Genomic DNA, 14825 nt, shown 5'->3' with positions numbered 1-14825 from the left:
CTCATGTGACTTTCACCTTTAAAAGTCAGAATTCTGAGATTAAAGTCAGAATTCTAACTTTTTTTTTTCTTCAGTATTCAGACTTAATCTCAGAATTCTGACTTTTTTCTCAGAATAATAATAATAAAAATATATTGGACCTTTTTTTTTTTTTTTTTAATTTTTTTTTTTTTTTCCAGTGGCCCTAATCTTCCACCATACACACGTGTTTACAGCCGTAGGTTATTTACTGAATCGTTTATGGCAGTAGGCGTGTGTTTATCTCTCAATATGTCCCTCAGCTGAAACTTTCCTCTGCTCTGTGTATGTTTTTTGGTTGCTAGGGGGTGGAGCAAACAAACCCTGGTGTCCTCAACCCTCCTCTTACATTATTTTCATCCATGCTTACGTCTGGGACAGCAGTTCCGCATTCCGGAGCCCTCACAGACATGATCAGTACTTAAACGGGCTGATGCAACGACTTCAGCTAGTCCTAAAAAACCTACATCCGACTCCTCTGTCCCGCTTCGTCCCATTATCACTGCGGACTTTGGACGCACTACAGGTAAGACTTATTCCTGGCGCTATTCCTGACTCTTTTCCGCTATCTCTGTGGGTGTAGTTAGCTTATTTAGGCGCAGCTTTAACACATTTGCACATTTTTCTTGCACTTTCATCACCACGTTGTGTTGCTGACTCCACATATTTCTGACCGTTTTATTGTTTTTTTCGGGGTGATACTATTGTGGTTGTTGTTGGAATAATCGCAGTAAAAAAAAAAAAAAAAGAAAGAAAACAACTCTGAGTGTTTATTAAAGTTTTCCTTTACGCTGAAGTGATTTTTTTTCTGCCGCAGTCGTTACGTTGTTGTTACAACTGTTGTAGCAACTGTCGCTTTACTGCTCGTTATTTACAGAGCCAGTTAGCTAAAATATATAGCAGCTGGTTTCGGACTGGAGGTATTTTCACCTCGGTAGTGTTCATTTCAGTGTTGCTAAACAGCAGAAGTGTCGGTTAGCCCGTTTGTAAAGGCTGTTATGTAACCCTACACACGCCACACATTGTGGCTCCTCAAAGTAAAAGCTAACTAAGCTAATGTGGCTCACGAGCAACACGGCTCCTGCACGGCTTTAACTATTATTTATTACATTTTATAGTATTAATGTAAATAGACTGGTGTCATATGATGAGAAACTTTACCCTGCTTTTATTACTTTTTTGCTGTATTAATGTAAATAGATTGGTGTTATATGATCATTAACTTATCTCTCCTTTTTATTCCTTTTTTTTTTTTTACTGCATTAATGTCTATAGACTGCTGTGATTAGATTAGAAACTTAACTCTTTTTTTAATTACTTTTTTACTGTATTAATATGTACAGATTGCTGTGATATGATCAGAAACAGCAAATTCATCCAGTTAAATAAACTCAACCTACTGTAGCCACCTTCACACATAAGAATAGTGTGAAAATAGATGATCATCTATTAAAGCATATCAAACATATTAAACTTTAAAAAGTCACATCTGGGTAATTGGTAACTGCAAATGTGGGGCACTCTTCCATAATAATAAATTAAATGATTAAAATAGCAATATCACAATTGCAGCTATTTCATTTCTGTCCTCATTGCTTAAGCTCTGATAATGATGCAGTCACTACTGGCACCAATGGTAATAAACCTCTTAATACCTTTTGACAGCGTCCAAACACAGGTGCATCATTGGCAGAAAACGACTGACAAGTTTTCCCTGAGTGAGTATCACAGATATACAACTGTGTGACGTTTCAGAGAGGCTCTCTGTGTGTAATCCAAGAAAAAAAAACGTCCATGAATATATAGCTAGTTTGCCTTAAAGCACGGTTTAAATTTGACGTTATGTTTTTTTTAGTAGCAAGAAATGCTGTTCAAATTTGGATAGATCTAAAATGTTACTCCTTTTTGGTGCAGGCACCTGATTAGGAATGTGTGAAGTTTGCATACTACCAGATAAACATGTGCAAATACTGCACTTCTTCTGAGTCACCACAGTAAATCAGTTCTGCCTGTGCTACTCAGGTGAGTTAGTAAATATCATGTTGTGGTCCTTTTAAAAGATTTACACTTTGCTATTTAACAGTAACTATCTGAGCCAGTAGTAGGTTCAGTTGTCTGACCTTGTTGGCCTGAAGGGTAAAGATCACTCATGGCATGGGAAACATGATTGGTAGCTTTGGATCATATGTTTGTGCAGATTTGTGACTTGCAAGTTCATAGGTTCAGCATTTTCCTATAAAGTGAGTGCGTGCTTTCCAGCTGGTGCAATGCTTGCTCGTTCAACTACGTGCCATGCAGGACAAACATAACTGTGTGCTTTATTATATATGTGTTTCCTTTGTGTCTTTATCTGTGTTTGCGTGTCTAAGTGAACAAGCGTGTGTTGCAGAGGGTTTAAATGCCCCAGCGCCTGCCCGGGCACATCCGTAGGATGGTTTCCGCATAAATGGAACGCTGCAGTGGATTAATGGGGAAGGGCTGGCGAGCCGACAAGCAGCGCAGGGCCGACAGGGCTGAGAGGCTGGACGTGGGCGCACAGGGTTTATTTTAAGTAGAAATGCCTTCCAGTTCGTCTCTGGAGAGCTGGAATTGCCAAGCTGCACCCCAGTACACTGAATAGACAGCAGACGCATTGCAGGCGAGCCAACTATGCAACAGCTAGCTCTGTGATACTAATACTAATGCTGGGGGAGCAGCTATTCACTGCTGTGGGTATCACATTATCAGATTCACATTGTAGTCCCCATAAGCCTTTCCACATGGTTTGTAAAAACACTGTGTCAAGGCAGACTAGCTGTACACTGTGGAAGCAAACACCCTAATGTCCAAAGGTGTAAGGGAGAAAAGAGACACTAAAAGTGCCTGAAAAAAAGCTCAATTTTAAGAGGCCTTTATGCAGTTATGATTTCCAGATTTCCTGAATTTCTTTAGGAATCAAAGCCAGTTGTCTTTGTTTGCACAAAAAACAGTCTTGTCACTGAATGTCAACCTAAACATTGACCTCTAACTCTGCGCCTGTTAGAGTAACAAAAGGATTGAACACAATGTACAGTGCAGATACAGGGGGTTGTTGAATCAGTGCAGTCGTCTGCTTGACGTGGGGCAGATGAGGAAATATCACAGGACAAAGTATGAACAGCATTAAAGTGACAACCACACATTACATAATAACTCTGATTGCTTCAACAGAAACCATTAAATCTAATTTTCAGTACGTGCTTGCCCAATATCTTATTGTCAAGGATTGCCTGACTTAAATTTGTCATAGACGTGAACTCCATACACTGGAAATGGCTTTTGCACTTCATAGTTTTATTCATTTTAATCCATGTCTGAGCCAAAGTCTAATCCTGACTTACAATGTGGAGAAAAATAGTAACGCTGTCATAATTCAACCAGGACCACCCAGATGCAGAATATAGATGTGTGACTGTATGAATGGCATGCAGCAGCGCCAAGCAGGAATCGAGCCAATAATCACATAGTAATATTTGAATGAAGGTGGCCACAGTCCTTATGCTTTGTGCATATCTACAGGTGCTTTGTGTTTGGATTAACTTGAAAAATATTTCATTCTTAGGCTGAAGTCAACAATAAACGCAATAGTTACACTTCCTACTTTGTTGTGTCATTTCATTGTGAAAAAACCTGACCTCTGCATGCACTGAAGTCATCACTGTAGATACTTGTGAAAAGAAATTCAACCTGTTTATAACCGCTAAAACTGACTGGATACACACACAACACATACTATTACAACATTATGTCCTGTGATGGTGTATTCAATACACTACTGGTTTTTAATTAATAGTTTACATGCAAACATTTGTAGAAGACAGATGTCAACTTTGCATTGTGTTTAAATCCCTGGTGTTGAAATCCATCTTCAGTCATTTGACTCCTCAACACCAGTGTAACAACATAAACTGAAACAGGCAGTAGTGTTTTTTAATAGTTCCACTCAGATTTAATGCATGTGTTGCTTAAAATTCTGCTTATACCATGTCAATATATCACTTTGCTTACACTATTTTGACATATTTTAGTGTTTTATAGTTGTATTGTAGTGAATTTGATTAATCAAGTTTTAGAATTTTTTAATAATCATCATTATTATAGTAAATAAAACCTGCAAAATATGTATAAACTTGCAAATAAACTGAAGAAAAAGATAAAAATGTTTGGCCATATGACTCAGCTACTTCTGACTAGGCAAAATTAAATGTTAAGAGTGGTGTTAAATTGCTTTTGGGAGGGCTAGTCATCTAAACAAAAGGAATTTTTGTAGTTTCCACTTGATCGGTGGTAGCTGTTTAGTACATGGAAATAGAGAAATGAAAGTTTAACTCAATAGAACATCCTATTTTCTGTCGTGATAATCACTTCTGCTCCCACACACAATCACCCTGAGTGTAATGACCAGGGATGCAACTGCTACATAATCAAGAACAACAGCCATTATTCCAGGGTTTCCTCTCCTCCCGTGCCTGTAACTTGTCTTGTCCCTCCAATGAAAATATAATGAGGGCTTGAAGGAATGTTGATACTGTATATTTGGACTATCCTGTCCTCGAGAAAAGACGGTGCCAAATTCCCTGGTTTCCTCAGAGGATTGCGAAAGGCTGTAACTCAACACACAGCCTGACTGAGTGCAGACGGTAATGATGATCGCTGAGACCTTGGCCAGAGATTGAGAGAGCGTGCCTTGGCTGCAGTCTCTGTGCTCATTGTTCATTTTCACTACTTGTGTAGATCTGTAGAAGCTGTTTGCAGGAGCTTTTTTTTTTTTTTTGCAAGATGCTGGTGTGTGTGTGGGCTACACAGAGACTTATTAATCCAAATTTAAACTTTAATCAAGTGTGCTGACAAAAAGTGGTCGAATAGCAGCTTGGAAAGTGTGCGTGTCTTTCCCGTAATGCCATGATCCGGTGATTTAAACTGGAGTAGTCTGGACTGGCAGTGTAGAAAATAAATGCTGTGTCTCATGCAAAGACAAATTAACCAGCAAATACTTCTGACTTCTACTGCTTTCAGCCACATTTCAGCCACTGTGATGTTAGAGGTTCACTGTTTGGAAGCTCCTCTTTAAAAAGGAACAGCCAGAACAACAAATACGTCATTAGTTTTAGTTTTCAGTATCTGTACATTGTTCCCTACATTTGTCTGTCTACATATCTGTATTTTATATCCCTTACATTGGTCAAAACAGGCTTTTTGCTTTTTTATTGTCCTAAAGGAAATGAAGGATGATTTTTGTTTTGCATCGTTACATGCCTCTGATTTCAACATAAATGGATTAGACAATAACACATAGTGTAGTTATCAGAAATGATGTAAAACATGAAACAAGACAAGAACAACATAAATGCAACCAAGACAAAAACTACATTAATGATGTAATGAAACAAAACCCACTTAACAGTATAAAAGTAATGTAAAAGACATAACAAGCGCAAAACAAGATGAAAGACATTGCAAAACAAAAACAACACTGAAGATGTAAGGACACAAAATGACAAAAAGATTTAACAAGTTGAAAATAATCTAAAAGATATAACAATAAAAACATACCTGCTTTCTGATTTTGTGATTTAATGCTTATCTGAGTTCTTATATGATGAATGAAAAGATGAAACAAGATGTGACAGAAAAAAAAGATAAATAGAATCTGAACTGCAGAGAGAAGAGATAATAGCATTTGCACTTCTGTTGCAGACGCTGATAATGGAATTGCACAATGTAATAAAGTTGAAGGGTATTATTTTCAGTATATATCTTTATAGAATAGTATTTGTATTGTGAATATATTTGCAAGTTTCGGTTATTTTTGGAGATAAAATGATAGAAATGTGCTTCAAAGACCTCTTTTTGTGTATTTTACTACAGTTTTTCTGTACTTTTTCACTTTTAGTTCATAAAGAAGTTGAATCTCTTCTGTTTCTTTACACACATCTGTACTTCTACTACAGTAATGAGTGTGTGTAGTTTTGCCACTACATGAAGGTAATAAGTTGCCTTTAAAAACCATGTGACCTTCCCTCCTGTCTCCTTCAGTGTCTCTATAGGGGACGAGGATAATGGGGCAGGTCGTGCTGCTGGCTGTTGGAAACGGGTTGAATTCCTCAGTACTGCTAATTGGCCTCAGGAATGACTCAGGAAATGGACACATTTGGTTGAACTGAAGACAGATAGAGCACGTGAGCAAAGAAGCCAGTGGATTGTAAATACATATAGGGCACACAGCCTGCACGTTCATATATAGGAGCCGTCACATGCACACTTTGATGCTCTTTCTTCACACACACCTAAAGGTATCCGAGGCTCACATGCAGTTAGATCGGTTGGTTTTGGGTCAGTGCCAGCGCCTGCGTTGAGTACAGTTCTATATTTCATAACTAATACATGACATTTCCTCTCCCCACCCTTCAGCTCGTCTCTTCTCAGTGGCCCTGAGAGGCAGCGGTGCCCACACTGCTGCCGCTGGGTTGTGTAGGTGTCTTTGTATGAGGTTAGTGTGGGTCTAAAAACTGTGGCACTGGCTTTTCTGCTCGACTGCAAAAGCACAGTGATGGCGTTGCATCATCAAACGCTGACCACTAATCCTTGGCTGCAGGCTGCTTGTGACAGAAGGAAAAAAGAAAAAGAGAGAAAAATACCCCTTTTTTGAAAGATGTACAATCATTTTGACTCATGCTTTTGGTTATAATTATGCACCGTGAGACATGCATCAGCAAAGTTTCCCTGTGCTGTACAGATGAGTCTGCTTGAGGGTTTCATGTCATGAGTTTTTCTTGAAGGGGAGCAAAATCTGCACTGGGGATTTTCGGACACTTGTCTTGTGTGGCATCTTGAAAGTGATGGAAAATATTAAACATAAAACAACCTGTCAACTCAACTTAAAAGTCACGTTTATTTCAAAAGCCTCAGAGTAACACAACCACTATAAATTGTCTGGAATGGCAAGAAACGCACTTTTATATCTATAATTGATAGGCAACTTGCTTCACACATCATTTCACCTTTGTTTTGAAGCCCTCTGGCGAAACTACGTCTGAAATTTATGTGATCTGATGTCATGCAGACAAATTTGAGGTTTATATTTGTGTATATAATGTAAGTGTACGTCTGTGTGTGCTGAGGTCTGGCTTCATCTGTGCTGGCAAGTTTCAACAAGCTGTGGAAAGGAATGGGGGCTTTCCTTGCAATATGTCTGACTAAACCCATATACACACACGGGGGTTGTGTTACAAAATGAGCCAATCCAGTAGACCTAAAATAAGATTAGTCCTGAACTCACCCAATTTTTCAGTGTCAGTTTCCATCGAAAAATCGTGTTTGTCCAAGACGGAGCCTAAACTGTGTCTGTACACTGGTGCCGAGCGTCTGTCTGGCCAGCTTGGATACTGGACTCCATTTTGGCTCTAAAAGCGATTTGCTCAGTCATTCCTGATGGGCGATCCAGTTCCTGTGGTCGCTCTTTTGGCTCGGAGATTAGTTTGGATTGCATCTTTTGAATTCCAGCGCAGTTATTGGTCAGTGATGAGCAACGTGAGGAAAAAAAAAATCACACACTGGGTTCCGCTGCTTGCTGATCTCTGGATGGAGTGAGTCAACTTTAGATGTTTAAAAGAAATAAAAACTTGGACCTTAGTCTGAAATCAAGGCCATACCCATGGAGTCAGCCCTGGGGTGGATCGAATCTGTCAAACCCCCTTCCATAAAAAAACATCTACTAAATTCTACATGCTCTAAAAATATTTATTAATTCATGGAGGTGTATTACTGATATCAAAAACCAAAACCAGTGAAGCTATAAGAACTCTTGAGCCACTTATTCACACTAAATACTGCAATGCCCATGAGCCTCAGCTGCTGTTGACATGGAAAAGTAGCCTCGAAGTGCAATCTGTATTGTGAGCTGAAGTTACAGATTAAAATTTGTAGAAACAGCAGAATCTGAAACTCTGTGACAGAAGGTTGTTGAAATGCATTCTGGGAGTTGTAGTCTAACATACAATAGATCTCAATCTTTTGTTGACTCAGTTCTCCAACACTAAAACAAATACTAAACTAAAACTAGCCAATTCCTCAAAACCAATAAATAAATAAATAAATACAATTACTTATGTATTAGTAAAATTAACTAAAACTTGACTGCACATAAACAACTGCAACAATTTATATTTTTACAGCAATATCTTGGGACATTTGAGCAGATGGAGGCAGATGGAGGACTAAGCCTCAAATGCGCTGTGTGTTCCTCTTAGGTCAATGCACTATGAAATATATTAGAGGGAATGTGTTTTATACCACTGTCTGACTGTTTTTACTAGCTGTCTCTTTGGTTTACCTTTAGTTTTGCTGCTGTATGGTTCCCCTTGTTGTTCGACAGCCTTTCTGCAGAATGAGAAGGCCTTGGCACCTTCCATTCGTACACCTCTACAGGGAGCTTCAGAGAGAGGGAATTTTGTCTGAGAGAGTGAGATCTTTACCAGGGCTGTCTTGTTCTTTTCCTCTCCAGTAAAAACAACAGGCTGCTGCCAAGTGCAGTGTAAATGGAAGTATACATACAGTGGGAGAAAGGGAGGAGGAGAGGCAGAGAAAGGGGAGAAGAAGGGAGGGAGCAGCGAGGAATTAAATAATAAAATGCCTCATTGGACACTGGCTCCACACACCAGCTTGTCCTTGGAACGAATAAATCATGTGGACTGAAGGTGGATGAGAACAGGTCAAGAGTAGTATGGAGACTGAATTATACAGTGAGCACTCGACATCTATTTCAGATGAGCTGTAATGCCTTGAGATCAAATGTACTGCGGCAGTGAAGGGAAGTAATCGAGTACAAATACTTTAAAACTATACTTAAGTAGGGTCTTTAGACATCTGTACTTGACAGTTTTGACAATGTTTTACTTTTTCTATGTATTTCTAGTGCAGATATTTGTACTTTCTGCTCCTTAAAGCGTGATTTCAACTTAAATGAGATGAGACAGTAATATAAAAAGGATGATCCCTCGGAAATCGAGCAAAACAAACATAACTTGAAAATAATGGAAAACGATGTAAAAGATGGAACAAAGTGAAAACAATATAGAGGATGTAACAAGGCAAAAAAAAAGACAAAAAAGTTGAATTCGGTGTATAAGATATACGATGTAAATGATGCTGACGAAAATTATGTAAATGTAAAAAACAAAACAGGATAGAAACAATGTAGAGAATGTAATAGAAAAGCTGTAACGACAAAAACAGACCAAGCAAAAATGATGACACAAGATGAAAATGTAAAAAATGTAATGACGTAAATCGAAGGACAGAAAATGAGCACAGTGTGAGTTCTTCAACAAAATGACAACAGCGTAAAAGACAAAGCAGACATGGCTATTTTTTCCCAAAGTACATTTCAGAGTTTGGACTTTTTGACTTCTATTTGAGTACAGAAGTTGAGTCTGTACTTATACCAGTCTGTTTTTGTTCTCAGCTATCAGTTTTCACCTTGAATAAAGACCATGTATACTTTCGCCACCTCTGGCTGTAGATGTAGCTATTATTTAGATGATTTTACACCTCCTGTGCTTCTCGTGTCATAATGCAATGTAACTCGAACCTCGGTCTTGTGACTTGAAGTGACTGACTTGGTCTCCACCTTGCTCGACAGTAAACTTCAGTCCAACTGTAATAACACTTAGAGACCAGCCCATGAGCAGGGTGGGGTACATTAGAATAGAGTTACATAACACTGCTTTTTTCATCACCTCCTCTGTGGCTTTTGTGATAGAGTGAGGCTTTCAGTTTTTGCAGAAAACAGTCAGAGAGAAAGAAAAACTTTGAATACAGTCAGGTTGTCAGCCATTCACCCACCAGCAGAGTCAGCTGTTTCACGGCCCCTCACAATGCACGTCTTTGTTGGTTCCATATGAGAGGGGCTTTGTTTGGTTTGAACCTGCAGAGGTTCAGCTGTGGCTGAATACTCTGGAGGCAAATGTGAATGAAGTTGTTAACACCGAAGTCATACCAGAATCATTAATCTTTTGTAAAACTAGTCAGTGTCACATTTGGCCTGAAATCCTGGCTGATATTTTGTCGGCGGTGAAGTTAATGGTGTCAGTAGTTGGGTGTTATCGGTCATGTTTTCTCAAACAGATGTATTCCATCTAGCATCTCTGTTCTGTTCAGGAAATGCAGTCTTATCTACCCGCTATTTTTATTTCTCACTTATTTTTCTACAGTCAGACCCACCTTTCTTGTCAGATTTTTCTGAATGGCTCTGTGCGCTTCCTCAGAGATTACAGGGATGGGCAGGGTCGGATCGTCTCATGTTTCACCATTCCCATCTGTAACATTTGTTTTTTATTTGGCCATCAGAAGTTTTCCAACTTTCAGTCTTAAAGTAATTAGAGAGACGTCTTAATTCTCCAGCCATTTCCTTTAGGTCTGCACAAGTTCTGCTTTTTCTCCTCTGTGTCCCTCATTCCTCCCTGATTACATTAAAAAGTGCTGTGGTCAAACCCTCTAAACTACCCGAAATTGTTGAAAGAGGGTGGTGGTGGAATGCGTGTTTTCCCGCTCTGTTTTGACACGAGTGCTTTTGATATCCTTTGAATCCTCTGTACTGAAACCAAATGAACATTTAAAGGAAAACTGCTCAGTAAATGTTCAGCGTAGGAAATAGCCCAAAGTTTGTGGCATCATACTGAAGAGGTTTCATAGCTTCTCTTTGTATGTGAAGTTACAGAGATGAGTGTGTAGCCGCTGACAGTGTGAAGTTTGTTTTTTTTCACCGGCTGCTGACTAAGAAGATAACATAGCTGTCAAAGCTGTCAGTGTTTGAATGCATTCTTGGAAACGACAGCCTGTATTTAGAAAGATGTTCGATGACAAGGGCAGAAGACAGTAAATTAATCTTTTTATGGACAAAATGCTAACCCTGTTAGATCATAATAAAGATACTTATCTGTCTCATTAAACTGTGATGAAATCTTTCACAGTAACATGTTGTACACTTTTTTAATACTTGAGTGTAACAGAAAGGGGAACAAAGAATTAATACTGTACTATACTCCAGATGAGTTTTAGGTATCTTTACTGTCAGCTTTTACTTTAGTTTTACTCTATACATTATAATACAAATGTCCATACTTTCTACTCCTTATTTCACAACAAACTTGTTACTTTAGTTTAATGTATAGGTTACATGATGTAAAAGATGAAATAAGACAGAAAGGACACAGACTTCAATAAGAAGATGTAACAAAACGAAACAAGATGTAATAATACAGAATACATAACACGCAGAGAAGATAAGGTGCAACAAACATAACGAGACAAAATGACATTCTGATTTAGTGCATATTTTGTTCAGATTGAGTACAGTCTGACTTCTTTTTCTACAAGATGAAAACTGTGTAACTGTGAAAACTGAAAAGCATCATGGAGTAATGTTTTAGTGTCTGCTGTCAACACTGTTGTATAGTGAAAAAGGTTGATTATATTTTCTTTATCTGAACACATCCTCCTAACTTCTCTTCCTCTTTTCCTTTCCTGTCTCTCCCTACAGCGGCGGTGGCGGTTGGGTTGGGTTGGACATGATGCCGGGACAGATACCGGACCCTTCGCTGGCGGCGGGTTCCCTGCCCAGCCTCGGCCCTCTGGCAGGCATCTCAGCCACCACGCTCACTGACCAGTTGAAGCTGGCCGACTTCCGCCAGCTGGGCACCATGCTGTCCCCACTGCATTTCCTGGGGAGGCTGGGCAAGAGGCCGCTGGCCATTAAGACAGAGGTGAGGAGGAGGAGAAAAGAGGAAACAGTGCAGAAAGAGGGTGTGTGAAAGATGCACCAGTCAGAGGTGGAAGTGAGTTCAAAAGCCTGTTAGTGTTGCTGATTAAGAACATTGTGCTTTTATGAAAATGACATCAGACTCTAGCTAACATCTGTCAGTAAGGGAACTAATTATTTATCTCAACATCAGATTGAAGCTGTTCATATGCTGAAGTAATGGAAAGACTTACAGAAGTAACTTTATAGTGTGATGTCAGCTGCTCAGGAACAAACACTGGTTTTAAAAATGGATGTCCACACAGCAGGGGTAGTCAACCATCAGAACAAAAATAATCACACAGGTCACAATGGAAAACAATCAGTGGACACTAAACCTTCCAGTAAATCCATAGTAATAGATATAAATAGCAATATACAGTGTGTAAATAGATGAAATATTCCTTGTGTTCAGAGGTGGGTAATCCCAGCTCCATAGAGTAAAAGTCCTGCCATGCATTGGTTCTACCTGTTCACTTAACACAGGTGATTCCACTAAGTCTCCCATCTACCTGGATGGGGAGTTGTGCTGGTTCAGTGAGTGGTTGGAACAAATACATGGCAGTAATTATACTTTATGGAGTTGGGATTACCCACCTCTGCTTGTGTTTTGTATGTAACTTGAACTTGTTCATTTCTTGGTACAGTTCTGAGCCTTCTAGTGTGTCATACATGAACTGTCACATAAGTTCCATTAAGTTGATTGTCACTTTTTATTGAAGTTTTTGTCACCGATCCAGTGTTTTACTTAATTTCTGGCTTTAAAAATACAATGATATAATCGTCATGTAAACAAAATGTTCTGCTCACAGATGGATGAAGATGAGGAAAGGAGGAAACGAAGAAGAGAGAAAAATAAGGTAGCAGCAGCTCGATGCCGAAACAAAAAGAAGGAACGGACTGACTTCCTTCAGAGGGTGAGTTCATGACACAGCACTGCAAAGTGATGAGCACAAGCAGAGCAGATGAGGGCAGAGGCCAAGAGTTAACCCGGACAGCTGAGTGAAGATGAGCAGCCATGTTTACAGTCTGGTTTAATCTGGAAACTACACACAGGCACATGAATAACTAGAAGTGACTGACTTGAGACACTTAGAGCAAATCACATACATATTGAATATAACAATGAGCTCCATGAAGCCAACATTTACAGTAATATTACAAAAGGGCGTCGTTAGGTAACAACAACAAAAATGCAAGAAGGTATTTATGGCAAACATTTTTGCCAACAAGTGCAGTTGTTTAGTCACAGTTGTACTTTCCTTTTGGCTCAGTAATACTGATGTAATGTCACAGGTTTGTGATTTATAGAATATTTTATAATGCAGCACAGCCAATCATAATTAAGAACCAGAACTCTGTATTTTATGTTGAATTATCTCTATCTTGTCTATGCTGTAGTTTCTTATAATTCAACCTTTCTGTCCAGGAATCAGAGCGTCTGGAGATGGTGAACTCAGAGCTGAAAGCCCAGATTGAGGAGCTCCGCCTGGAAAGGCAGCAGCTAATGGTGATGCTGAACCTGCACAGGCCCACCTGCATCGTGAGGACTGACAGTGTCAAAACCCCTGAGAACGAGGCCAACCCCCTGCTGGAGCAGCTGTCTGCCGACAAGAAGTGAAACCAGCGCACCAGGGACGTGGACTCCCTGAAGCCCAAACTCGCACCACCATGGCAGCCATTTAAACACAAACATAACTGGCAATACGTTTCTAAATAAGCACTTGAGCTCCAAGCTGGAGACTTTTGAAGACTGCCCAAGGACCTGAGGTTGCAGGGCTTCTGCAGTATTGCTACATGAGCTGGCTCTGTCCATTGGAAGACTGGAAATATCCAGTGTCATCTCCGCATTAAGTGTTGTTGTTGACACCCACTGTGCCTAGTTGTTACTTCAACCACCTCTACATAAAGGGACCAATGGAAACAGTAGAGTACGCTTGGAAACAACGCAGAGGAAACACACTAATATCAACACGGTGCTCTGTTACAAAAAGCTCTGAGTAGTTTGTGTGGCATCGTTTCACTGCAGATACCCACAAAGACTTACTGCTACACAGTTTCCCTTTGTATGCTAGCCGAAATATACAGGTATAGAGTTTTTAGGATGCTATACTCAATACAAGTACAACTGATGGAGTAGAGTTTTTGTTTTGTTTTATACCCTGCCTGGACAATGGCAGTTACTGGTTGATCCGATCTGTGGTGACGCTGGCGTCATAAAAAAAGCACATATACACAAAATGTTTACACCTTTGTTTTTGGACTTGTTGTCTGTCCATTATTGTACATGTTTTATACTGCTTTGTATACATAAACATATATGAAATGCTTGTTGATCACTTGATGTGATTTGTCTATCGATCTTTCTAGTCCTTTTTTGTCATATTGCGCTGTCAAACAGCTGTGAAAATGAGCAGAAATGTTTTCAGCTGAGCAGTATTTCAATGTCTGTGCTGACTTGTATCTGCTATGTATGACTCTGTTACTCTGAATAGATTAAATTTATTTTCTAACTACAACAACAAGCTTGTCTTGTTTTTACTGGCATTATCTTACATGAGTTTTGAATTTTGCCAGTGAGGTCTTGTGTTTGTTCCTCTTAATCATGACTCTACAACTATCAAGTGACTAAAGTTGTGTAATCATGTTTTCTTCGGCTCAGGAGCACTGCCAGATTCAGAGCTTTACTTTCATTTGTAAATCAGCAAGAAGGTGTTTTATTTTTGTAAAGCACTGTTCAGGACCCAGAGGATGACAAAATGACTGACAGGGTGAAAAAACTCAACAGTATTTCAGGTTGTACTGATCTTCACCTGTCATCTACCTGTAGATTCATGAAAATATCTGAGGACTCATCTCAGAACAAAGACAACACACATTCATAAAATGAGTGTTTAACTATTCTCAGTGGTAGACAGTCCAAGAAACTTAATACATTTTTCCTATATACTGTATCTAATAACAAAACTTGAGCATTTCCATTTTTTTTTTT

At 39.2% G+C, this 14825-nt stretch overlaps 1 protein-coding gene across 3 annotated transcripts; it reads left to right on the top strand.

Annotated features, from left to right (window-relative positions):
• The first annotated feature begins 379 nt into the window (after positions 1-379).
• LOC115415467 (jun dimerization protein 2-like) lies at positions 380-14352 on the top strand. 3 transcript variants are annotated; one of them, XM_030129052.1, is made up of 6 exons: positions 380-544; positions 1684-1736; positions 1933-2040; positions 11576-11798; positions 12646-12750; positions 13263-14352. In XM_030129052.1, exons 4-6 carry the CDS (start codon positions 11604-11606, stop codon positions 13452-13454), a joined length of 492 nt encoding a protein of 163 aa, XP_029984912.1. In that variant the 5' UTR covers positions 380-544; positions 1684-1736; positions 1933-2040; positions 11576-11603; the 3' UTR covers positions 13455-14352. The 3 variants fall into 3 exon arrangements, with proteins under 3 accessions (XP_029984912.1, XP_029984909.1, XP_029984910.1); XM_030129049.1 differs by lacking the exon at positions 1933-2040 and having other exon boundaries at positions 382-544; XM_030129050.1 differs by lacking the exons at positions 1684-1736; positions 1933-2040 and having other exon boundaries at positions 383-544.
• Positions 14353-14825: the final 473 nt, after the last annotated feature.

Source organism: Sphaeramia orbicularis, chromosome 24, assembly GCF_902148855.1.
Source record: "Sphaeramia orbicularis chromosome 24, fSphaOr1.1, whole genome shotgun sequence".
NCBI classification, from domain to species: Eukaryota; Metazoa; Chordata; class Actinopteri; order Kurtiformes; family Apogonidae; genus Sphaeramia; species Sphaeramia orbicularis.
The sequence above is the reverse complement of the archived record's forward strand: the minus strand, read 5'-3'. Positions and strand labels throughout refer to the sequence as shown.